The sequence below is a fragment of the Nycticebus coucang genome, chromosome 14 (assembly GCF_027406575.1).
Source record: "Nycticebus coucang isolate mNycCou1 chromosome 14, mNycCou1.pri, whole genome shotgun sequence".
In the NCBI taxonomy this organism is placed as follows: Eukaryota; Metazoa; Chordata; class Mammalia; order Primates; family Lorisidae; genus Nycticebus; species Nycticebus coucang.
In genome coordinates, this window is record NC_069793.1 from 65139787 (window position 1) to 65165202 (window position 25416).

The 25416-nt window shown below is 47.9% G+C and overlaps 1 protein-coding gene and 1 pseudogene across 2 annotated transcripts; both read left to right on the top strand.

Annotated features, from left to right (window-relative positions):
* The first annotated feature begins 409 nt into the window (after positions 1-409).
* On the top strand, positions 410-5016 carry LOC128564520 (folate receptor gamma-like; annotated as a pseudogene).
* A 9078-nt stretch (positions 5017-14094) lies between these two features.
* Positions 14095-24166, top strand: LOC128566068 (folate receptor alpha-like). 2 transcript variants are annotated; one of them, XM_053562995.1, is made up of 6 exons: positions 14108-14214; positions 16799-16897; positions 17785-17960; positions 23156-23344; positions 23497-23632; positions 23765-24166. In XM_053562995.1, exons 3-6 carry the CDS (start codon positions 17793-17795, stop codon positions 24043-24045), a joined length of 774 nt encoding a protein of 257 aa, XP_053418970.1. In that variant the 5' UTR covers positions 14108-14214; positions 16799-16897; positions 17785-17792; the 3' UTR covers positions 24046-24166. The 2 variants fall into 2 exon arrangements, with proteins under 2 accessions (XP_053418971.1, XP_053418970.1); XM_053562996.1 differs by lacking the exon at positions 16799-16897 and having other exon boundaries at positions 14095-14214.
* The last annotated feature ends 1250 nt before the right edge of the window (positions 24167-25416 follow it).

Sequence of the window (25416 nt, forward strand, 5' to 3'; positions counted from 1 at the left end):
GCTGGCTGGAGCCCCCTTTCCCCTCAGTTCCCACCCCCCATCAGTGGGTCACGTTCTATGGTATCTCTTTGTGCAAATTTGTGAGGACTTGCACAGAACACTGGTGAAATCCAAGAGGGGAAGTCTAGAGGGGGTGATGGTTCCCTCCAAGATCACAGGGCAAGCTAGTGCCAGAGCCTGGACGCATAGCACTGTGGGTGGGAAGCAGGGGGAGAAGTGCCTCCTCCAGCCTGGGACAGGGCTCCCTGGCTCTACACACTCTTCGTTCCTGGGCTCAGCTGGCCTGTGGGGTACGCAGGATGGGGCGGGCAGAAGATCTGGGCTTGGGACGGGCCATGAAACCCGGGAGAGAGTCATGCATTTGCTGCCCCTCCGTCCCTCAGGCCTTGTGGCTCCCTGGCAGGATTAGATGGATGTGGCCTGGTGGATGACACCACTGCTGCTTCTGGCTTTGAAGACTGCTGTGCGTCTACGGCCATACCACCCTGAATGTGCCCGATCTCGTCTGAAGACTGCTGTGGGGTGCCCAGCCCAGAACTCCACAGGCCAAGATGGACCTGCTCAGTGTCCACATGGATGCCAAACATCACAAGATAAAGCCGAGCGCCGAGGATGATTTGTATGGCCAGGTGAGGATGGAATGAGGTCTGGTGTGGGGAAGGGGGCTGATCCTGACAGAGAAGTTAGGAAGATGGGAAAGTCACCTTGGGAGGTGATGAGGGAAGGAAGGCATCTGAGGTGACCCTGGAGGGCATGCCCACAGGATGCCACCAAATCTACAATAATGGGGAACTGTGCATCTAGTATCCACTGTGAGCTGAGTGCTTTCCTTATACCATGTCAGTGAACATGCCCGAAGGGACTGCCTGGTAGGTGGGTGGAGGTCTCTACTTATACAAATGAGGAAATAGGCCCAAAGAGGGAACTGAGGAGAAGGATCGGCAATACCTTTCCCAGCCTTAATTATGTGGCAGCCCACAGAGCCCAATGGCAAGATAGAAAAGGAAATGGGTTCCTCATGGTCATGGTGCAGGAAACATGCACAGACAGATCGGTACTGAAGAGATGGTGACAAATCAGATATGCTGGGAGACTTCCCAGTAAAGGAGCTGTTGACCTTGGCCTTGGAGTATGAGTAAGCATTTTCCAGGAAGACAAAGCAGGAAAAGACAGCCTGGCACAGGGCAGAATGTACACAGGTCAGATGGTGACAGCACGAGCAATGGCAAGTCTCATGTGGCCAGAGCCAAGGATGCTGCTGCCCACAAAGAAGGAGAAGCGAGGCCAGAGACCCCAGTCCTTAGGTAAGGCTACTGAAGCAGCTTGAGAAACCTGAGCTTCAATCTGAACTCCAGCCTCGGGAGAGATGTCAGTATTTCATTCCATCTGGTCTCCTTGCCTGCTCCCCACAGGTTTCACACTGCTAGAGCCTGGGGATGTTCCCAGGGAGAGACTGTGGCATGGACAGACTCCAGGGGGAGAAGCCGAGAAGCCCCATGACATCTGAGTCATTTCTACCATATCACTTGCTTTTTTTTTTTTTTTTTTAAGACAGTCTTACTCTATTTCCCCAGACTAGAGTGCTGGGGTATCAGCCTAGCTCACAGCAACCTCAAACTCCTAGGTTCAAGTGATACTCCTGCCTTAGCCAAGTAGCTGGGACTATAGGCACCCACCACATGCCTGGCTAGTTTTTCTATTTTTAGTAGAGATTGGGGTCTCCTCTTGCTCAGGATGGTCTTGGACTCCTAAGCTCAAGTGATCCTCCTGCCTCAGCCTCCCAAAGTGCTGGGATTACAGGTGTGAACCACTGTGCCCAGCCTGCTTTTTTTATTATTGTGGCAAAGCATATATAACATTAGGCCAGGCAAGGTGGTTCCACCTGTAATCCTAGCACTCTGGGAGGCCGAGGTAGGTGGATAGCTTGAGCTCAGGACTTTGAGACCAGCCTGAGCAAAAGCGAGACCCTGTCTCTACTAAAAATAGGAAAACTAGTTTTAGGCAAGAGGATTGCTTGAGCCCAAGTTGGAAGTTGCTGTGAACTATGATGTCATGGCACTCTACCCAGGGTAACAGCTTGAGACTCTGTCTCAAAAAAAAAAAGGAGACCCAGTCTCTAAAGGTAGCTAAGTGTTGTGGTGGGTACCTGTAGTCCCAGCTACAATGGAGGCTGAGGGAAAGAATCTCTTGAGCCCAAGGGTTTGAGGTTGCTGTGACACTACAGCATTCTACCAAGGGCAAGAAAGTGAGACTCTGAAAAAAAAAAGCATATGTAACATAAATTTACCATTTTAGCCAATTTTAATGGTACAGTTAAGCTGTACAGTTCTGTAGCATTAAGTATGATCCTATTGTATGACTGTCACCACCATCCATCTTCAGAACTCTTTCATCCTCCAAAACTGAAATTGAAACTCTGTATCCACCAGTTCATTTGCTTTTTTTTTTTTGAGACAGAATCTCCCTTTGTCACCCTTGGTAGAGTGCTATAGTGTCATAGCTCACAGCAACCGCAAACTCCTAGGCTCAAGTGATTTTTCTTGCCTTGGCTTTCCAAGTAGCTGGGACTACAAGCACCTGCTACAACACCCAGCTATTTTTAGAGACAAGGTCTCATTCTTGCTCAGGCTGGTCTCGAACCTATGAGACCTGCCTCAGCCTCCCAAGTGCTGGGATTACAGGTGCACTTCATTTGCTTTTTAAAACCCTCTGCAGCACCTCCTCTTTGCCAAGAAATGGCGCAGAGGCAGACTTTTGCAAGAGACAAATAACTGTAATTCTGAGGGCCACAGAGTTCAGGGAATGGCTATTTTTTCCGAGTCCTTACTATCACCCTAGGCTAGGGAGTGATTTTCATTATATTAATCAATTCTTTTGGACACAGCAACCACTGATTCTGACTGGCAGGCCAAGCAGGGGTCTTGCAGGGTGCCCAAGAGTTGGGGGATCCATGGCTTGGAGTCCATAGCTCAGTGGTTAGGTCACTGGCCACATGCACCAGGGCTGGGGGTTCGAACCAGCCAGGGTCTGCTAAACAACAATGACAACAATAACAACAACAAAAAAAAGCCAGGCGCTGTGGCGGGTTCCTGTATTCCTAGCTACTTGGGAGGTTGAGGCAAGAGAATGGCTTAAGCCCAAGAGTTTGAGGTTGTTGTGAACTGTGATGCCAAGGCACTGTACCAAAGGTGACATAGTGAGACTCTGTCTCAAAAAAAAAAAAAAAAACAACAGTTGGGGGATCCAACAAGAGCATGCTTGAATTTGGGCAGGCCCGGGAGAGTGCTCTGCATCAGCCTGCAAGGAGCTAGAGAGAGGTAGATTTGGCTCCACCATTGTGGATTTCCTCACCAGGTGCCCAGAGAGCCATCGCATCTACCCTCTCGCTTGGCCGTTGGTGGGCATCGGTATAAGAGTTCATCTCAGATTTTAAGCAATTGCTTCATAATCATGAAGATTTTCTGAGTCCTGGCCTAGAGTAATTACTAAGACAAACTACCACTTCCACTTGTCTTACCTGCCTTGAATTTGTCTTTGCAGAATTGCCTTTCTCACATGTAGTAAGGTCATGTTCAGGCTTATGTGCTGACCATAGCTCCTCTGTACCCCACCACTCTCAGGAGCTACCTGGAGTCCCTTAGCCTGGGGACCCAGACCCTGGAGAGCCAGGCCAGCCCCTGACCTCCACCCTACTCCCTGTCCTGAGCTAGAACCTTAACTCCACTGTTTTTCAGGGGTGCAGCTTACTTACATTCTATAAAAATGGGGTAAAAATTTTTACCAGGTTGTTGAGAGGATAAAGTGCAAACACCTCAGGGACTTTGCACTTACTGTTTTCGACACCTAGAGTATTTTTTACCACTCTCACAACTAAAACCATAAACTCCGTGAGGGTAGAGATGTGACCTACTTTGTTCCCTGCAGTTTTCCTAGCACCAAGCACAGTGCCTGATGTATAATAAATATTCAGTTAATATTGGCTGGGTGCAAAATGAATAATATAAATAACCAAAATAATGTGAAATAACTTTTTTAACTATTTAATGTTATACAAATAATTACTCTCCCAGATCGTGGCTGCCCCTCATCTCCCACATCCCCTGTATTATTCTCTGCTAAAAGTCTAAGTTGTAATCACCTCTGCCTCCAAAGCGACTTCCCCAGCAGGTGTTCCTCAGGATGACGTACCTGGGGTAGAGGAGCCAGAACTTGGAGGAGGTGGTTGTGGTGGAGGAAGGACTGTGTCTTCACCGCCCAGTGCAGTCCCTGGAGGGAGAATGCCTGCTGCCTTGTCAGCACCAGCCAGAAGCTGCACGAGGACACTTCCCACATGTTAAACTTTAACTGGGACCACTGCAGCAAGATGGAGCCCGCCTGCATGAGCCACTTCATCTAGGACAATTGTCTGTATGAGTGTTCACCCAACCTGGGGCCCTGGATGCAGCAGGTATGGGAGCCAGTGTTGTCCCCACAAACATGAGCCTCAGCAGAGGGCAGAGCCCACCAGGTTCTTACAGGCAGGGCTTGGTCCAGGAAATAGTCTGAGGGTGGTGGAGACACTACCCCTCCTCCAGGCCAGGCCCTCATCAAGGTTGTGATTGCTGAGATACCTGGCTGACAGGAGCCTTCCTTCCCCTGGCCACTCAGGTAAACCAGAACCGGCAGGGGTGGCATAGAGAGAGGGTCCTGAATGTGCCCATGTGCAGAGAGGACTGAGTGCTGGTGGGAGGATTGTCATACCTCCTACCCCTGCAAGAGCAACTGGCGCAAAGCGCTGGAACTGGAGCTCAGATGAGGGTTGGGGTGGGGATATGGGGAATGGGATTTGGAGTTGGAGAAAAAGGTCTGGCCCAGAAACTGAGGGTCTTGTGTTTTGCCCCAGGGGTTAATGAGTGCCTAGACAGGACCACTTGCCGCACATTTGAGTCCTTACAGCTGAGGGAGCAGCCACTGCATCCAGATGTGGTTCGACCTGGCCCAAGGAGAAAGTGGCAACATTCTATCCTGAGGCCATAAATGCTAAGGCCATGACACCTGGGTTTAGGGCCCAGGACATCAGTTCCTAGTCCAAGAAGGGTCCCCAAGGTTCCTTTGACAGCCTATCTAATAGACAGATCCATATGTATCTTGTGTCTTGTAAATAATTTGGGGATGTGTGGGTTGAGGAGACACATTGCTTCATCACTCCTATTGAGAGGCTCCAAATAGGGCTGAAACTAGCCTGAAGTTCGCTAGAAGTCAAGTTAGAAGCCAGGCATTTAATCCCTTAGTCTGGGGCTCTTACCCCTGCACTGATTGTCCTCATCACCCCTGCACTACAAAGGGATGAGGGCATAGTAGAGGGAAGGTGGGCAGAAATGGCACATGAGTTCTTGAGCTCCTGGTAGGAGAAGAGTTTCTTTTCCCTTCCTTCATTAGATACAGGCTGGGGAGGTACTGGTGGGGGATCTCAGTGATGAACACCTGCCTTGTTTCCCTTTTTAAAAATGAAATAGTATAGGCCAGGCTTGGTGGCTCATGCCTGTAATCCTAGCACTCTGGGAAGCCGAGGTGGGTGGATTGCCTGAGCTCACAGGTTTGAGACCAGCCTGAGCAAGAGTGAGACCCTGTCTCTAAAAATAGCTGGGCACTGTGGTGGGTGCCTGTAGTCCCAGATACTCTGAAGGCTGAGGCAAGAGAATCGCTTAAGCCCAAGAGTTTGAGGTTACTGTGAGCTGTGACGCCATGTCATGGCACTCTACCAAGGGCAACAAAGTGAGATTCTGTCTCAAAAAAAAAAAGAAAGAAAGAAAGAAATGGTGTACATAGTGTACATGGTAAAATATTATACTTGAATTCCAGGCTCAGTGTCCGTAGCTCAAAGATTAGGACACCGGCTACATACACAGGGACTGCCGGATGCGAACCCAGCCTGGGCCTGCTAAACAACAATGACAACTGCAACAAAAAAATAGCTGGGCATTGTGGTGGGTGCCTGTAGTCCCAGCTACTATGGAGGCTGAGTCAAGAGGATCACTTGAACCAAGGAGTTTGAGGTTGCTGTGAGCTGTAATGCCATGGTACTGTACCAAGGGTGACATAGTAAGACTCTGTCTCAAAAAAAAAAAAAAAAGAATTCCAGAAGAGGATTGTTGGGTCAAAAGTACATATAATTTTGATGGTTACAACTTTATATGGGTATTATCAGCGTGCCCCCCATCAGCAAAGTAGGAGAGTTCCTCTTTCTCCATAGTCTTATCACCACAGCATAGGGCATCAGATTGTGATTTTCTGCTCATCTGACAGGAAGGGGAAAAGGCACTCTCAGTGTAGTTTGCATTTGCCATGTGTCTCATTCCAAAACCATTGTTCCTCTGATCTTTTCATATTGACCTGTTGAGATCTAGTTTATTCTTTTAAATTTCTTGACATTTCTAAAAAGCACAGACCAGTTATTGAGTTATTTTGTAGAATATCCTTCCATGTTGGCTTATCTGTTTCTTCGTGATTAATTAAGGTCATGCATTTTTGGCACAAATACCCCAAAGCAACACTATGTACTCAATGCATAATGGTGGGAGGCACATGGTGCTGGGTTTTCCCATTCCTGGTGGAGTTCGTCATGTCTGCCAGATTGCTCCACTTCCCTTTTCCCCTTTGTAACCAGTAAGTATGTTATAAGGAGAGACATCGAGAACTATAGCTATCCTATTTGTCAGCAGGCTTTCACTCCTAGGTTTTACTATTTGATGGAGATTCTTTTTAAATATAGAAACAAAACCTAAAAATTTCTTATATTATGTGACAGTCCCTTTACTGATCCTTCAATGCTTTCCCATGGTTATCTTCTGTGAAAATCATTTTTTTGTTTTTGTTTTTTTTCAGACAGAGTCTCATGATGTTGCCCTTGGTAGAGTGCTCTGGTGTCACAGCTCACAGGAACCTCAAACTCTTGGGCTTAGGTGATTCTCTTGCCTCTGCCTCCCAAGTAGCTGGGACTACAGGCGCCTGCCACAACAGCAGGCTATTTTTTTTTTTGGTTGCAGTTGTCATTGTTGTTTAGCAGGCTAGGGCCGGGCTTGAACCCACTAGCCTCAGTGCATGTGGCTGGTGCCCTACTCACTGAGCTACAGATGCCAAGGTCCTGCCCCTCCTCTGAGACTTCATGTCAAATCATTCCTTCCCACACCCCCATAAATAAGCTCCAGTTACTCTTTCTGTGTTGGGGCTTTTGCTCCATCAAATTCCTTTTCTGTGTGGCTAGAACGTTCTTCATTCTTCCTCTATAGGCTGGTTCCTAGTGGACACTTAGATCATAGTCTGCAATACCCACCTACCCCCTTCCAAAAAAAAGCACTGCTTCCTGGGCGGCGCCTGTGGCTCAGTCGGTAGGGCGCCGGCCCCATATGCCGAGGGTGGCGGGTTCAAGCCCAGCCCCGGCCAAACTGCAGCCAAAAAATAGCCGGGCGTTGTGGCGGGTGCCTGTGGTCCCAGCTACTCGGGAGGCTGAGGCAAGAGAATCGCTTGAGCCCAGGAGTTGGAGGTTGCTGTGAGCTGTGTGAGGCCACGGCACTCTACTGAGGGCCATAAAGTGAGACTCTGTCTCTACAAAAAAACAAAACAAAACAAAACAAAAAAAAGCACTGCTTCCACTCAACCAAAAGAAAAGTCACCCAGGCCTGGCTCAGTGGCTCACACCTGTAATCCTAGTACTCTGGGAAGCTGAAGCGGGTGGACTGCTTGAGCTCATGAGTTAGAGACCAGCCTGAGCAAGAGGGAGACCTCATGTCTACCAAAAAATAGATAAATGAGGCCTCTTTGCCTACTTGCTCTGGCAATGGAGGCCCAATTCACTGTTTACGCCGAATTTATCCCGCTTTGTGAGCTTTCTTACTTTGTAAGCCTTTCTTTCTCTTCCTCAACAAACTTTGTTTCATGCTTCTCTTAAAAATAAATAAACAAACAGAAAAACTAGCCAGGCACTGTGGCAGAATCATTTGAGCCCAGGAATTTGAGGTTGCTGTGAGCTATGATGCCACAGCACTCTTGCCTGGGACAATAGAGTTTGTCTCGAAAAACAAAAAAGATGGGCAGTCACTCAGATGCTTTCTCATCATATCACTTGGTCCCTTTGTGATTTCTGTCCACTGTGTTTGTTATTTGCCTTTTATCCAGCATAACATACACTCCTGAAAGGAGAGTTGTGTCTGTGTTATGCTGTGCCAGATCCCCGGGGCCTGGTTCAGTGCCTGGCATGAAGGGAGCGCTCGGTAAATTAAGGAATCCCCATACTCATTCTGTCAGTCAACAAATGCTTTCTGAGTAACCAGTCCACTGGCCCATGCTGGTCTCACTTGACAGGAAAGGAACTGAGTCCCTTGCAAAAGAACTGTCCCCACAAGGGACAGTTTCAGAAAGATCTGAAAACCAATAACTCTTGGAATAATGAGGCGAGGCTTTCGTAGAGGGAAGCACAGAGTGTGGGGTTGTTCTGTGGAAACTTCCAGATGAGAAATGTTTGCCAAGCACAAAACAGCAGCATTCCATGGAGAGGTCTCAGCAAATACAGAGGCTTAGAGGTAATAGAAGCACAAGCAGAACTCCAAGGTGGCAGAGACAGGAGTCATAAGGTGACGTGGGCAGGAGATACGGCCGAAGAAGACATACTGGATTTGTAAACCTTAGGATGGGGCCTTGAGGGCCCCCCACAGAGCTTCCATCTTGCAGCTGCTACATGAAGAAGTCAGGCTGGGAATCACACTCAGATCTGTAGATCCCACAGTTGGAGGGATGGGTGATGTGAACTTGCATGTGCAATGGGCGGGCACTCAGGAAAAGCTCAGAGTTCTCCCCTCCCTCACGGTGAGGCCCCTTCCTACTCCCTGGAGCCTGGAGTCTCCACCATTGTGGATCAAACACCTTCCTGTTATCTTTGCCTGCTCACAGGGCAGCCTTCCTGTCAGGGTCAGAGGGATGCCAATGGTTAACCTTGCTGGTATTAAGCTTCCAGTCCAGGCAAATACCTGGACTCTCTCTAAAGTGGCTCCCTGACTCTGTTCCTCCCAGCTGGACAAATGGCCCTAGCACCCAGGCTCCAGATATGTGTGCCACCTCATGATTCAGAGTAAGGACTCAAGACTCAACAAGTATCCAGGGGCCTGGTTCCAAATCTCACTCCTGCACAGGAGGGGCCATAAAATCCACCTAATAATTATCCCCTAGGCCAGGGGGTGGAGGTGAGAGGGCAGGAGCTCTATCTAAAGAAGCACGCATCTTCAGGCATTGCTAGACGCTTGGCTCACCCTTCTCTAATCCACAGGCTGCAGTGGGCTCATGAGCAAGGAGGGAGATCTGAGGGTTCCAGATGCTCCCTACCTGTTCAGGTCTTCAGAGGACTTAACCCTCTGCAGAATAATATAAAATCCTAATCCTCCCAACTGACTGAATGAACAAAACCCTCTTGGCCAAGGAGACCCCAGAAACACTTTTTTGTTGTTGTTGTTGTTGAGACAGAGTCTCACTTCGTGGTTCTCGGTAGAGTGCCATGGTGTCACAGCAACTTCAAACTCTTAGGCTCAAGTGATTCTCTTGCTTTAGCCTCCGGAGTAGCTGGGTTACAGGCGCCTGCCACAAAACCTGGTTACTTTTAGAGAGGAGGTCTCGATCTGGCTCAGGCTGGTCTTGAATTTGTGAGCTTAGGCAATCCACCCCCCTTGGCCTGCCAGAGTGCTGGGATTACAGACGTGAGCCACTGTGCCCGGCCTCAGAAACACTTTAACAACTAAACTTCCCAGCCATGATGAGACAGTAAGTTGGTCATGCCTCAGTACATCCCCTTTCTCACTGTTACCAGACTTCCCCCTGAGAGTTAAACAGAAACCAGCCCTGGAAAACAAAAGATGAAAGACTCCTCCACTGACTTCAACTTCAGCCAACCTCCTGATGGCCACACTCCCCTCCCTTTTTGCAATTGCAACATGACAGCTGACCAGCTTACAGAGCGTTCCTTCCTGATAAACGACTATCAACCATGGACTGGTTCTGGCCAGTTTACAGAGCCTGCACACAAAGCAGCTTTGTTTCCCACATTTCACCTTTTAACGTACAGGGCCTAATTTGATTGCATTTTAATGTTAAGTCTTCATGCCAATGTGAACATGGAACTTATATAACATGTATGTTTGCTTATTACACATTTGCACAATTCCCATTCACGGGTAGTCATAGCTCCTTCTATAACCTATTAAATATGTATGTATAGCCAACTCTTTTACATAGTCCTACCTTTCCTTTCTCAAGTCCCTGCTCTTACTCTCAGCAGGAGGCTATGCTTTCCAGCTTGCAGATAGCAATCCATGATAAGAAATAAAGTTCTCCTTTCTAAACATAGTTGATCTTGTGATTTTTAAGTTGACATAATTAGTGACAAGGGTGGCATTTGCTGAGACCACCAGGTTCCACCCAGCATGATCAAAGTCAGTCCACCAGTGCAAGAGCCCACTGACTGTCTAGTTGTTTACCTCCCTGTGTTATGGGGAAGCTCTCTCCAGGTCTAAGCTCTCCCACTTTTAGGTTGAGATCTCAGAGATTGTCCTTTTTCTCTGATCCCCCCAATTCAGACCTCAGAGGAGACATCTTTGTTGGCATTTGTTGTAAGGGGGGAACTTTTCAGCTAGACTCACCTGACCCATCAGGTTTGGTGAGGATGCTCACCCTTTACTGGGTGAGGCCCTTGATAAGTAGGTGCTGTTACAGAGAACCTAGATTCTCAGGGAACAGTTCCTGACCTGCTACCGTCAGGAATTCTGGTGGCTTACATGTTTAAGAATTACGGGGAAGCCTATAGTCCCAGCTACTCGGGAGGCTGAGGCAAGAGAATCGCTTAAGCCCAGGAGTTAGAGGTTGCTGTGAGCTGTGTGAGGCCACGGCACTCTACCGAGGGCGGTACAGTGAGACTCTGTCTCTACAAAAAAAAAAAAAAACAAAAACAAAGAATTACGGGGAAAATTCCTGTAAATATTTGGGATTCTAGATAAAGCTAACCCAGGATGATTTAATAGTCACATGTCAATGGGTCGGCATTGATTTCTTTTCCATGTCCCTGACTCCTGCCCCCGTTTGCAACTTAAAGCTTTGTTGGCCTCAAAGGGAGCTTTCTTTCCTTTTTTCTTTTTTTGAGACAGAGTCTCACTTTGTCATCCTGGGTAGAGTGTTGTGGCGTCACAGCTCACAGCAACCCCAAACTCTTGGGCTTAAGCAATTCTCTTGCCTCAGCCTCTGGAGTAGTTGGGACTACGGGCGCCCACCATAAGGCCCTACTATTTTTAGAGATGAGGTTTCACTCTGGCTCAGGCTGGTCTCGAACCAGTCAGCTTAGGCAATCCTAACCACCTTGGCCTCCCAGAGTGCTAGGATTACAGGCGTGAGCCACCAGGCTCAACTGCACAAAATGGGGGAACTTCAGACATGCCTACATTATTATTATTTCTTCTTGTTGAGCACCAATAAGTATTTATTCATTGTATTTCCTCAGGGAAAGTAGAAGAGAAGGGAAAAGAGTCAGCCTTTGTCACAAAATGATTTGAAAATGGGAAAGGAAGTACCCAGTAGAGCAAAATCAAGTATCAAATAAACACACCCCAGGATGGGGTCACCAAAGTGCGAGGGAGGCTCAGTCTTCTGCAGCTTAGGAATGAGGGGAAAAGATCAGGAAAAGGACAGGTACAGGCTTTCCTACTCTCCTCACCCCAGAAATTCAAGATTTCACACAAAGCTTTGGTTTCTAGGAGTACATGTGGAGTCATATTCACCCTATTAAATAATCTATGACCACTTTGACATGTTTCTTGCACCTGCGTAAAAGTTCCTGATTGATCTGGATGTACATCATAATCCCTTTCTAGGTCTCCTGGTCCCACTTTCTACCTAGAAGGCTTCCAGTTGCCTCTCTCTACATCAGGGTTACACTTAAGTAGGTTTGACCCACCCAGAATACAGCAGTGTCTTCAGTGTTTGGCACAAATCACATCAAGAAATGGGTCTTGATGGGCAGTGCCCATAGGTCAGTGGGTAGGACACTGGCCACATACACTGAAGCTGGCAGGTTCGAACCCAGCCCGGGCCAGCTAAAACAACAAGGACAACTATAGCCAAAAAATGGCCGGCATTGTGGCGGGTCACTGTAGTCCCAGCTACTTGGGAGGCTGAGGCAAGAGAACTGCTTAAGACCAGGGGTCCCCATAGCTCACAGATATGACACCACAGCACTCTACCCAGGGCAACAGCTTGAGACTCTGTCTCAAAAAACAAAACAAACAAACAAAAAAAAACAAAGAGGGCAGCACCTGTGGGTCAAGGAGTAGGGCGCCGGTCCCATATGCCAGAGGTGACGGATTCAAACCTAGCCCCGGCCAAAAAACAAAGAAAGAAATCATCTTGACTCAGGAGGTTGGGAACAAGGATTGGACATTTCCTAGATAGATCATTTAAAAGTTATACCCCAATGTTGGAGCCAGAACTCTGGCCCCAAACCATTAAACTGTCAGGACACGGACCACTATACATTTTTGCTCTGGATATGTTTTGTTCAGGTCTCAGGTGTCGAAGCACCTTAGAAGTCACAGTCAATATTAGTAGGCGTGAGCATCTCAGCAGCAGTCTGTCAGTCTCAGTCCCAGCAGTAGCTTCTCCTGAGGCTATTTATAGAAGTGATACACCACAGGTGTGGAGACCGCTATGCAATAATGTTGGTGTTCTTGTGCTCTTTAACAAGAGACCAAAGATGTTAAGTCCCTTCTGCATTTCCTTATTATATTTCTCACAGGTGCCTCCTACACCCCAAGAATTAATGTACGTGTATGTGGGTAAGTTTTCTTTTGGAGGGGAAATAGAAAGAGGGTAAGGTAAGAGATAGTATTTAAGCTAGGAGTGGTGGCTCATGCCTGTAATCCTACCATTCTGGGAGGACGAGGAGGGAGGATCTTTTGAGCTCAAGAGTTCAAGACCAGCCTAAGCAAAGTGAGACCCCCCCCTCTCTGCCAAGAATAGAAAAAAATTAGCTGGGCATTGTGGCGGGCAGCTGTAGTCTGAGCTATTTGGGAGGCTGAGGCAGGAGGATTACTTGAACCCAGGAGTTGCTGTGAACTGGGATGATGCCTTGGCACTCTAGCCTGGGCAACAGAGTGAGACTCTGTCTCAGAAAAAAAAAAAAAAAAAGGAGGGGGAAGGCATCTGTCCTAAGCAGAGGCAGTGGTAGTAGGAGGAGTCTAAATTAGCCCAGACTTTAGCTACTATAGAAAGGATACCTGGCTCAGCGCCTGTGGCTCAAGTGGCTAAGGCGCCAGCCACATACACCTGAGCTGGCGGGTTCGAATCCAGCCGGGGCCCACCAAACAACAATGATGGCTGCAACCAAAAAAGTAGCTGGGCGTTGTGGTGGGTGCCTGTAGTCGCAGCTACTTGGGAAGCCAAGGCAGGAGAATTGCTTGAGCCCAGGAGTTGGAGGTTGCTGTGAGCTGTGATGCCATAGCACTCTACCCAGGGCAACAGCTTGGCGCTCTGTCTCAAAAAAAAAAAAAAGAAAGAAAAAAGAAAGGATAACTGAGTAAGTGGGTGAGTCAGTAGGGGGTAAAAGGGGAGCTTGGACCTTTGAAAAACTGGGGCTCCAATCAAAAGATTTGAAACATCTGTGATTTTGTGGCTAAAGGTGGATAACACCTCAGCTGATGAGTTTGAAGGAGTTGGTGGCTGTACAATTCAGGGACACCGAGGCTCCTTGCTTTCTAGAGCTGGCTGTACTCTAGTCCTTGCCCTGAAATTGGCTCTGCCCCTGGTTCTCTGGGTTTCAGTCTCCTCATCTGTGTAACAGGACAGAAGTGTTGGAAATGCTAAGATTAGCCCAAAAGATCCTGGCAGCTCAGGCTGTAAGATTTTCATCAGACCTGAGCTTTTGGGAGAAAATGGGGGAAGGGGATCTTGGAGACTAGTCTTAGGTCCACACTGTTATAAATCACTGCCTCTTACTCCCCCATGGAGGCCTGGCTGGTGCTCACGTGCAATAATTAACTGATTGGCCTTTGTCCGATCCCATCTCCACTTCTGGGCTCCATTCCCACTGCCTGCCCCACTGCCCGTCTCCTAGGCCACTAAACCGCAGCCCGCCCCAGGAATAAGTCAAAATACAGTTTAGAGCAGAGAAGCAGCCTGAGCCCGACTGAGAGCCACCGCCTTTCCCAGGTATGACACTCCCCACTCTCCCATCAGAGGTCACACACTCTGTGATATCCCAGCATGTGTTAAAGGATTTGCTGAACAGGGAAGGCTCTCTGTTTTCTCACAGCACAAAGAATCCAGAAGTGGGGACTGAGGGCCAAAACAGAGTGTGGCCTGCCCGACATCAAACTACAAGTTAGTGTCCATCCACACGAACAATACCCAAGGGTTCTTGCCCTCAGTCCAACATTGAGTGCTCAGCTCTTCTAGACTGGAGAGCCAGGATGGAGGACAAGAGTGATGGGGTTATAGGTATACCAAGATCTGTGGGTGAGACTAGGAAAATGAGGAAGGGACTCACAGAGTGATGGAGGTCACAAGGAGAGGGAGAGAGCTCTGGCTCCAGAAGCAGCTATAGAAAGAGAGACCACTGACTGAACAGATGGGAACTACTGAGCACTGAAACAACCCTTTCTCCAGCCTCCACCAGCACAGGGAGTACCTGCCCCCATGAGAGCCTCAGCATGGTAAAGGTGCAGGGGGCAAAAGGCAGAGGAACACTGGCCTAGACTTGAGTGGTCCCTGCTATGTGACTTGGGGCATTTTCTCAGACTGTGTCTACATGATTCCATGTATATTAACTGGCTGTCATTTTGTTTGTTTTCTTTCCTACATTTAATCCTCTGATAATTAAATTAAACCTTAAGGTAGTTTGCGTCTGTTTCCTTCAAGGCCAACGAGAAGGTAGAATGAGGGCCGGGATTGGTACAGGCTGACCTTGAACCTTGTACTCTCAACTGCTAGGCTTTGTTTCCCTCAAGGAACTAATCTGGAGAAGCACCTGGTGTTCCCTGACAGTGTAAATTTTTCTGGCCTGGCCCTCAGCATTAGTGCGTGAATGGCTCAGCAGAGGCACGACTGGGCCCTGGAATGAAGGAATTAGTAATGAGAGAATGAATGAAACCTGGGGTCAATAGAATAGAAAAATAAGAGATTGTGGAGCTAGAAGGAGAGCTGGGTAGGAATTCAATTCTAGGCTTCTCCAGAGACCACCCAGCTCAGGCCCCACATGGAGCCCTGTCCAGGAGGCCCTGTCAAGATGCCTAAATTCTGAGGGCTATGGGGGCAATGCAGGGCCAAGGCAAGCTTGTGAGCTGGGATGTCACATCCACTTCATCACCTCACCCCTGGGGAATGAATGAGAGGGAGAGAGATGTAGAGAAGCTGTGGGAAATAAATTTTGATCATTTTAGGTCACCAAGCACTTTGGTGACCAGTTCTGAGGTCAAAGAATTGAAGTGTTATGTGACCAAGGGGAGGCCAGCTCTGTGGTAAGGGGCGCAGGAGCTTCCCAAGGCCCCAGGGCTGTTCAGGCAGCTTCGCCCCACCAACCTCTGTGCCCTCATATATCCCATGGGGTACCTGGGAGGGGGCTGCTGAACTAGCCCAAGTGATGACACTGGAAAGTGCTTTAAAAAACAAAACAAAACAACCCCCCATACAGGTCAGCAGCTTATTTGCAGCTCCAACACTAAGGTATTTTTATAAACTTTTACATGAAGTCATTTGATGTCAAAAATCTTATCTGGGCTGGGCAGAGGGGCTCATGCCTGTAATCCTAGCACTCTGGGAGGCCGAGGCAGGTGGATTGCTTGAGGTCACGAGTTTGAGACCAGCCTGAGCAAAAGTGAAAACCCTTTCTCTACTAAAAAAATAGGGAAAAACTGAGGCAAGAGGATTGCTTGAGCCCAAGAGTTAGAGGTTGCTGTGAGCTATGATGTTTACAGCACTCTATCCAGGGTGACAGCTTGAGTCTCTGTCTAAAAAGAAAAAACTTATCTGAAAATTAATATGATCTTATGTATGTGTATAGTTTTTTGTGTTTTTTTTTTTTTTTTTTTTGCAGTTTTGGCTGGGGCTGGGTTTGAGCCCCCTACACTTGGTACATGGGGCTGGTGCCCTACTCCTTGAGCCACAGGTGCCACCCCCTGTATGTATATAGTTTTTACTTATCCCATTAGTGTATCTATTTCACCTGGGAACATGTGCTTGATTGTTGGGTACAAGTAAATCATATTACCTTAGTTTGTGTTACCTTTTATAAAACCCTAAAAATTTTAAACTCTGAAACATTTACTGTGAAGGATTCTCTTTCTCTTTTTTTTTTTTTTTTTTTTTTTGAGACAGGGTCTCACTCTGTTTCCCAAGTTAGAGTGTTATGGCGACAGCCTAGCTCACAGCACCTTCCAGCCTAGGATTCTTTTTTTAACTTAACTTTTTTTTCTTTAATCTTCTGTAGAGACTGTAGAGCAACTTGCTAGATTGGTCAGGCTGGTTTTGAACCCTGGCCTCAAGTGATCTTCCCATCTCAGCCACCCAAAGTGCTGCGATTACAGTTGTAGGTCACCATGCCCAGATAATTTTTTTTTTTTAATTTTCAGACAGGGTCTCTTTCTGTTGTCTGTGCTGACGTGCAGTGGCATCATCATAGCTCACTGCAGCCTCAAACTCCTGGGCTCCTGTGATCCTTCTGCCTCAGCCTCCCAAGTAGCTGGGAAGACAGGTGTATGCTACCTTACCTAGATTATTTTTTGTTTGTTTTTTGTAGACTGGAGTCTTACTAAGTTTGTTCAGGCTGGTCTGGTCTTCACTCCTGGCCTCAAACCATCCTCCCTTCTCTGCTCCCTCAAAATGCTAGGATTATAAGGTATGAGCCACCATGCCCAGCCAAGGATTTAAAATAAGGGAGTGTGGGCTCGGCACCTGTAGCACAGTGGTTACGTTGCCAGCCACATATACTGAGGGTGGCAGGTTCGAACTAAACAACTGCAATAAAAGGATAGCAGGGCATTGTGGTTGGCGCCTGTAATCCCAACTACTTGGGAGGTTGAGGCAAGAGAATCGCTTAAGCCCAAGAGTTTAAGGTTGTTGTGAGCTGTGATGCCACAACACTCTACTGAGGGTGACATAGTGAGACTCAAAAAAAAATAAAAATAATAATAATAAAATAAAATAAGGGGGGGGCAGCGCCTGTGGCTCAGTGGGTATATGGCGCCAGCTCCATATACTGAGGGTGGCCGGTTCAAACCCGGCCCCAGCCAAACTGCAACAAAAAATAGCCAGGCATTGTGGCGGGCACCTGTAGTCCCAGCTACTGGGGAGGCTGAGGCAAGACAATCACCTAAGCCCAGGAGTTGGAGGTTGCTGTGAGCTGTGACGCTACGGCACTCTACCAAGGGTGATAAAGTGAGACTCTGTCTCTAAAAAAAAATGATAATAATAAAATAAAATAAGGGAGTGTGGACCCTTAGCAAACTCCTAGCTATTTCTGCATTTTGCAAACCTTGTCCCTTAATTGTATCTCTTGATCTTCTTGGCTACCTGGAGAAATCAAGGAGGTTCCAACCAGGAACTTTCCGCAGAGAGAAGCTATCCCATCCCAACCCTGATTGGCTGTGGGTAAACCCTAAGGGGTGGGGCAGGGCACGATCTGCCCAGGCTCCAGTGGAGGTCCACCCCCTCTGGAGCTCTGCCCAGGCCTTAAAAGTCCGGCTTCACATTCTTGGGTGTCACTAACCATAGCTCTACCTTCAGGAATAGCCATGGCCCAGCAGATGACAATTCAGCTGCTGCTCCTTCTAGTGGGGGTGGCTGCCGTAGCGGGGGCCCAGCACAGGACTATTCGAGCCAGGACTGAGCTTCTCAACGTCTGTATGGATGCCAAGCACCACAAGGAAAAGCCGGGGCCTGAGGACAATTTGCACGATCAGGTAGGCCGGGGGCTGATCTGGGGTGGGGGGGGGACTGGCTTGGAAGAGGAAATCAGGATATGGAAGTGTCAAGCTTCCCTCCATGGTGGAGGTAGACAGGCCTGCTAGAAGAGACTTTGCTTCACACCTATTGAGTGCCAAATGTCTGTACAAAGCTAACAGCTCACCTTTTTTGCTTGTTGGGTTTCCACATTGCACAAATAAGGAAGCAGGCCCAGAGAAGAGGGTGGGAAATGAAGTTGGAAAGACTTCAGTGCTGGGAATTGTTTGATTCAGGGGTTTATAGTGTGAATCCCTCCTCCAAAGATTTGAGAGGAGAAACTACATACTGCATCAGAGTGCCTTCTTGTCTGCTAGCCTGAGACAGCTCAAGAAAAGTGGGTCTCGGGCGGCGCCTGTGGCTCAGTCGGTAAGGCGCCAGCCCCATATACCGAGGGTGGCAGGTTCAAACCCGGCCCCGGCCAAACTGCAACCAAAAAAAAATAGCCAGGCGTTGTGGCGGGCACCTCTAGTCCCAGCTACTGGGGAGGCTGAGGCAAGAGAATCGCTTAAGCCCAGGAGTTGGAGGTTGCTGTGAGCCGTGTGACGCCACGGCACTCTACTGAGGGCCATAAAGTGAGACTCTGTCTCTACCAAAAAAAAAAAAGGAAAGTGGGTCTCTCAGAGTCACAAGTCTGGGTCAAAGCATATTTGACCTTGGTGGTTACAAGGTCTCTTCCTCTGTTGCCCAGGCTAGAGTGCAGTGGTGTCATCATAGCTCACTGCAATCTTGAACTCCTGGGCTCAAATGATCCTCCTGCCTCAGTCTTCCAAGTAACTGGGACTATAGGTGCCTGCCACAACTCCCGATTAGCTTTAGAGACAGGGTCTCCAACTCCTGAGCTCAAGCAATCTACCTAACACCTACCTCTGCCTCCCAGAGTGCTTGGATTACAGGCGTGAGCCACCGTGCCTGGCCACCCACATAATATATATATATACATACATATACATATATATATATATATATTTTTTTTTTTTTTTTTTTTTTGCAGTTTGTGGCTGGGGCCAGGTTTGAACCCATCACCTCTGGTAAATGGGGTATATGGGGCTGGTGCTCTACTCCTTTGAGCCACAGACACTGCCCCACTTTTCTATATATTTAGTAGTGACAGGGGTCTCATTCTTACTCAGCCTAGTCTTTTTTTTTTGAGACAGAGTCTCAGTATGTCGCCCTGGGTAGAATGTCATGGTGTTGCAGCTCACAGCAACCTCAAACTCTTGGTCTTAAGTGCTTCTCTTGCTTCAGTCTCCCAAGTAGCTGGGACTACAGGCGCCTGCCACAACGCCCGACAATTTTTTCTTTTTTTTTTTTGGTTCAGTTGTCATTGTAATTTAGCAGGCCCGGGCTGGGTTCATAGCCGCTAGCTGGGTTGGTTGGTTCAAAACCATCCCAGCCATCCCCAGCTGGGATGTATGTGGCTGGTTCCCTACCCACTGAGCTACAGGCACTGCCTCAGCCTAGTCTTGAACTTCTGAGTTCAAGTGATTCTCCTGCCTTAGCTTCCAGCATAATTCTAATTCTAGGATTATAGGAGTGAGTCACCAGGCCTGCCCTAATTTTTCTATTTTTTGTAGAGATGAGGTCCCTACCTCAGGCTGGTCACAAACTCCTGGCCTTAAGCAGTCTACCCCCACCTTGGCCTCCCAAAGTGCTAAGATTATAGGCATGGGCCACCAGACCTAGATGGAAGCATCTTGATTCATGAATCTAGCAAACGTTGGGCTGTGTCTCTCAACCCTACTGGACCTGAGATCTCCCTGTATCAATTATTTGGCCACAACCTTTTGAATATTCTGAACCTAAATAAGCATTTAAAAAAACTCAACATATGGTATAAATGTAGAGAAAATAGAAAACAGGCTGGGAGTAGTAGCTCAAGCCTATAATCCTAGCACTTTGGGAGGCCAAGGTGAGAGGGTCATTTGAGGCCTGAAGTCTAAGACCAGCCTGGGCAACATTGAGAGACCCCATCTCTACAAAAAATAGAAAAATTAGATGGGCATGGTGGTGGGCACCTGTAGTCCCAGCTACTCGATAGAGGCTGAGGTCGAGGATCACTTGAGCTCAGTAGCATGAGGTCAGAGTGAGCTATATTGATGCCACTGCACTCTAGCCTAGGTGACAGAGAGAGACCTCCCTAGCAAAAACTCAACAAATGGGCTCAGCACCTGTTGCTCAGTGGTTAGGGTGCCAGCCACATATACTAGGGCTGGCAGCTTTGAATCCAGCCCAGGGCCTGCTAAACAACAATGATGACAACAACAACAAAAATAACCAGGCATTGTGGTGGCCATAGCCGGGTGTTGTGGCGGGCACCTGTAGTCCCAGCTATTAGAGAGAATCTCTTCAGCCCAAGAGTTTGAGGTTACTGTGAGCTGTGACACCATGGCGCTCTACCCAGGGTGACAGCTTGGACTCTGTCTCAAAAAAGGAAAAAAAAAACTCAACAAAAGGCTGGGCATGGTGGCCAAGGAGGGTGGATTGCTTGAGCTCATGAGTTTGAGACCAGCCTGAGCAAAAAATTGAAATTGAAACCCCATCTCTACTAAAAATAGAAAAACTGAGGACAGAGCATCACTTGAGCCCAAGTTAGAGGTTGCTACGAGCTATGATGCAAGGCACTCTACCCAAGGCAACAGCTTGAGACTCTGTCTCAAAAAAACCAACAAAAACTCAACAAAAGCCTGGGCACTGGTAGGTCAGTGGTTAGGGCACCAGCCACATGCTCCAAGACTGGTGGGTTTGAACCCAGTCCAGGCCTGCTAAACAAAAAAGAAAAAAATAGCCGGGTGTTGTGGCAGGCACCTGTAGTCCCAGCTATTAGGGAGGCTGAGGCAAAGGAATTGCCTGAGCCCAAGAGTTTGAGGTTGCTGTGAGCTATGACACCATGGCACTCTACCGAGAGCAACAAAGTGAGGAAAAAACTCAACAAAAAAGTAATCTGTAATATGCATTTTCAATGTGTAAACATTCATTCTGACTACATTAGCAGATAGGGGGTACAGTCCTATTTGTGCTTATTTTGTATCACTGAGCCTGTAACTGTGGTGGTATGACCTGGATACCTGCAGAAGCCCTAGCTTTCACTTATTCTCCCTCTATCAGCCAGGCTAAAGTGCCATGGTGTCACCTTAGCTCACATGTATGTGGCTGGTTCCCTACCCACTGAGCTACAGGCACTGCCTCAGCCTAGTCTTGAACTTCTGAGTTCAAGTGATTCTCAAGCCTTAGCTTCCAGCATAATTCTGATTATTATTATTTTTTTTTTTAGAGACAGAGTCTCACTTTATTGCCCTCGGTAGAAGCTTCCAGCATAATTCTAATTCTAGGATTATAGGAGTGAGTCACCAGGCCTGCCCTAATTTTTCTATTTTTTTGTAGAGATGAGGTCCCTACAATGATCCTCTTGCCTCAGCCCCCCTGAGTATCTGGGACTACAGGTGCTCACTATAACACCTGGCTATTTTTTTTAGAGACAGGGTCTCACTTTTGCTCAAGCTGGTCTCAAACTCCTGAGCTCAGGCAATCCACCCACCACAGCAGCCTCCCAGAATGATAAGATTACAGGCATGAGGCACCATGCCCAACCTTACAAGTGAATTTTTAAGCAAAAAGAAGAGGCAATTCCTAAATTGTTTACTAAGAATTTATATTAAAAATAAAATAGGATGGGGCGGCGCCTGTGGCTCAGTCAGTAAGGTGCCTGCCTCATATACCGAGGGTGATGGGTTCAAACCCGGCCCCGGTCAAACTGCAACCAAAAAATAGCCGGGCGTTGTGGCGGGCGCCTGTAGTCCCAGCTACTCGGGAGGCTGAGGCAAGAGAATTGCTTAAGCCCAGGAGTTGGAGGTTGCTGTGAGCTGTGTGAGGCCATGGCACTCTACCGAGGGCCATAAAGTGAAACTCTGTCTCTACAAAAAAAAAAATAAAAATAAATAAATAAAAATAAAATAGGATGGATGTGGTGGCTCATGGCTGTAATCCTAGCACTCTGGAAGGCTGAGGCAGGTAGATTCCCTGAGCTCAGGAGTTAAGGGACCAGCCTGAGCAAGAGCGAGACCCCATCTCTAAAAATAGCCGGGCACTGTGGCGGGCACCTGTAGAACCAGCTACTCCGGAGGCTAAAGCAAGAGAATCACTTGAGCCCAAGAGTTTGAGGTTGCTGTGAGATATGATGCCACTGCACTCTATCCAGGGCAACAAAATGAGACTCTGCCTCAAAGAATAAATAAATAAATAAATAAATAAAATAATTAAATAAAAACACAAGCTGTCCATTGGCTATTTGTTCTTTGTTGACACTGTTCTTTGTATTTATAAATTTCAGGAACATAAAGGTAATGGGTAAGGCAGCTAGTCAGGAACAAAATGCCTTTCTTTTTAGAGACGTCCTTTCTTTTTAAAGACAAGGTGTCTCGCTCTATTGCCCACTCTGAGTGCAGTGGCGCCATCACAGCTCACTGTAACCTCAAAATCCTGGGCTCAAGGGATCTTCCTGCCTCCTCCTTATCCATGGATGTGGCAGGTGTGGCTGAAGTCCCTTACGCACATAGCTCTCTGGGTTTGACAAATTTTGCATATCTCAAATAGCTCAGACTGCTCTGAGCTAGTTTTTTTTCCTCAAACTTTACACTAAATTATAGGTTGTGGGTAGGTTTTCATTCATTCAATAAGTATGCTCTGAGTATTTATGTAATTGCTTCTGCCAACCCCACAATCCACTTCTGGGGTTACAATTTAACTTGCTTCCTCACCTTCAAGTCTTTGTTAATTTCTCTATGAGCCTTAAATCTGGTCACCCTTTGATGCTGCAAGTCCCCATCCCTCTCCCCTGCTTATTTTTTTCTCAAAACAATTATCATGTGTTAAGTATTGTATCCCCAGTTCCTAGAAAAGCTACCTGTCCAGAGTAAGTGACCCAGTAAACACAATAAAGATCTGAATTAATGAGTTCTGTAATGACTGCACCTCCAGGCAGGGGCTCTCCTCTGGGCTCCCACACCCCTGGAATCCCCCCAAGAGGTCCCCATTAGCAAGTATTTTCCTGGATGACTTACTGGGTTGGGGAGTCAAGGGCTAAAAGGGGATTGGCTGCAAGTAGAATATTGTGCTGTGCTGGCCTTGGACTTAGCTCACTGTCTTCCCCCATCAGTGTAGTCCCTGGAAGAAGAATGCCTGCTGCTCCGTCAACACCAGCCAGGAAGCCCACAAAGATAATTCCTACTTGTATAACTTCAACTGGGACCACTGTGGAGTGATGGAGCCCATCTGCAAACGGCATTTCATCCAGGACACCTGCCTCTATGAGTGCTCTCCTAACTTGGGGCCCTGGATCCAGCAGGTATGAACGGCTTCCTGGCATCCCCCGCCTGGCAGAGGTGCTGCGAGCTTTCCAGACGTCTCTGCAGGCTGCGCCTCCAGCTCTGGTTCTGTTCGGGGCTAGGTTGCCTGGATTCCTGAGCCTGAGCCCTTCTTCTCTACCAAATCTTCCAGGTGGATCACAGCTGGCGAAAAGAGCGGGTCCTGAATGTTCCCCTGTGCAAAGAAGACTGTGAGCGCTGGTGGGAGGATTGTCGAACCTCCTATACCTGCAAGAGCAACTGGCACAAGGGCTGGAACTGGAGCTCAGGTGAGGGTTGGGGTGGGGAGGGAGATAGGTGTGGAGGTGAGGAAGGGTATGTGAAGATTTGGGGATGTGGGGTTGGCAGAAGCAAATAGAGTTTTGAGCCCAGTGGCTAAAGGTCGTTTATCCTCCCTACAGGGCGTAACCACTGTCCAGTGAAAACTGCCTGCTTCCCCTTCCATGACTTCTTCCCCACACCTGCTGCTCTGTGCAATGAAATCTGGAGTCACTCTTATAAAGTTAGCACCTACAGCCGAGGGAGCGGCCGTTGTATCCAAATGTGGTTTGACCCAAACCAGGGCAACCCCAATGAGAAGGTGGCAAGGTTCTATGCTGCAGCCATGAGTGGGGCTGGGCTCCGTGGAGCCTGGGCTTCCCTGCTCAGCCTGACCCTCATGCTCCTCCTGCTACTCTGCTGACCTCTCTTTACCCTCTGACAGCTGGACATCCCTGCCCTGCTTGGCTCCACAGTTCCAGCTACTCACGTCCTGCTCCATGGTGGTACCTCTGACAGATAGTTTAAATAAACTAGACACTCCACATGTGTCTTGAGTTACTTGGGTGTGAATGGGAATGTGACTTTTTTTTTTTTTTTTGAGACAGTCTCAAGCTTGTCGCCCTGGGTAGAGTGCTGCGGCATCATAGCTCACAGCAACTTCTAACTCTTGGGCTCAAGCAATCCTCTTGCCTCAGTTTTTCTATTTTTAGTAGAGATGGGGTCTTGCTTTTGCTCAGGCTGGTTTTGAACTCATGAGCTCAAGCAATCCACCTGCCTCGGCCTCCCAGAGTGCTAGGATTATAGGCATGAACCACTGTGCCCAGCCATGACATTTTTTTTTTTTTAGACAAAAAGTCTTACTGTTGCCTTAGGTAAAGTGCCATGGCATCACAGCTCAGAGCAACCTCAAACTCTTGGGCTCAAGTAATCCTCTTGTCTCAACTTCCCAAATAGCTGGGTCTATAGGCACCTGCCACAATGCCTGGCTTGTTTTTTCTATTTTTAGTACAGGTGGGGTCTTGCTCTGGCTCAGGCTGGTCTTGAACTCCTGAGCTCAAGCAATACACCTGCTTTGGCCTCCCAGAGGGCTGGGATTACAGGCATGAGCCACCCAATTCCCATTGAAGCCAGTTATACTGCTCAGTTCCCAGCTCTGACACTTGCTATGAGCTAGCCTGGTGCTTCACTAGTCTTCTAACTTAGGAGACACCTGTAGTTCTCAATTTCATTTTTCCTTATAGCTCTAATCTAGAGCCAACCCCAGGATTTTATCATTTAAATCAGACCCCACCCTGAGCCTCCCAGGGTTGACTGCCCTGTCCTGTGTTCAGCTCTCTAATAGAAAAGATGGGAGAGGCTGCGTCCAGCATATTCTGGTGGGTGGTGGGTGGATGCCCCAGCAAGAGGCATATCTCACTAACGGCTAATACCCACAAAGCCAAGCACTGTCCTAAATTCTTTATATTTATTCTGGTAAAGTATAGGTACCACTGTCTGCATTTTACATATGTGGAAACAGACACATGTAAAGAACATGGTGAAAATCACCCATGTATAAGAGCTGGCATTCCACCCTAGGCAATTGGCCTCTTGAGAACAAACTCTTTCCCTTGTGGAACGAATAAATATATGTGTCTTAAAGTACCAGTCCCTGGGCACGCACAGTGGTTCATGCCTGTAATCCCAGCACTCAGGGAGGCTGAGGTGGGTGGGTTGCTTGAGCTCACGAGCTCAACATCAGCCTGAGCAAGAGTGAGATGCTGTCTCTACTGAAAAAAATGAAAAACTGAGG

Bases quoted from the DNA above. Each gene is read 5' to 3' on its own strand.
- LOC128566068 (XM_053562996.1), top strand. From the start codon at position 17,793: ATGGCCCAGCAGATGACAATTCAGCTGCTGCTCCTTCTAGTGGGGGTG. The intron at 23,345-23,496 runs GTATGAACGGCT...CAAATCTTCCAG, and splicing joins TGGGGCCCTGGATCCAGCAG to GTGGATCACAGCTGGCGAAA. The intron at 23,633-23,764 runs GTGAGGGTTGGG...TCCTCCCTACAG, and splicing joins GGGCTGGAACTGGAGCTCAG to GGCGTAACCACTGTCCAGTG.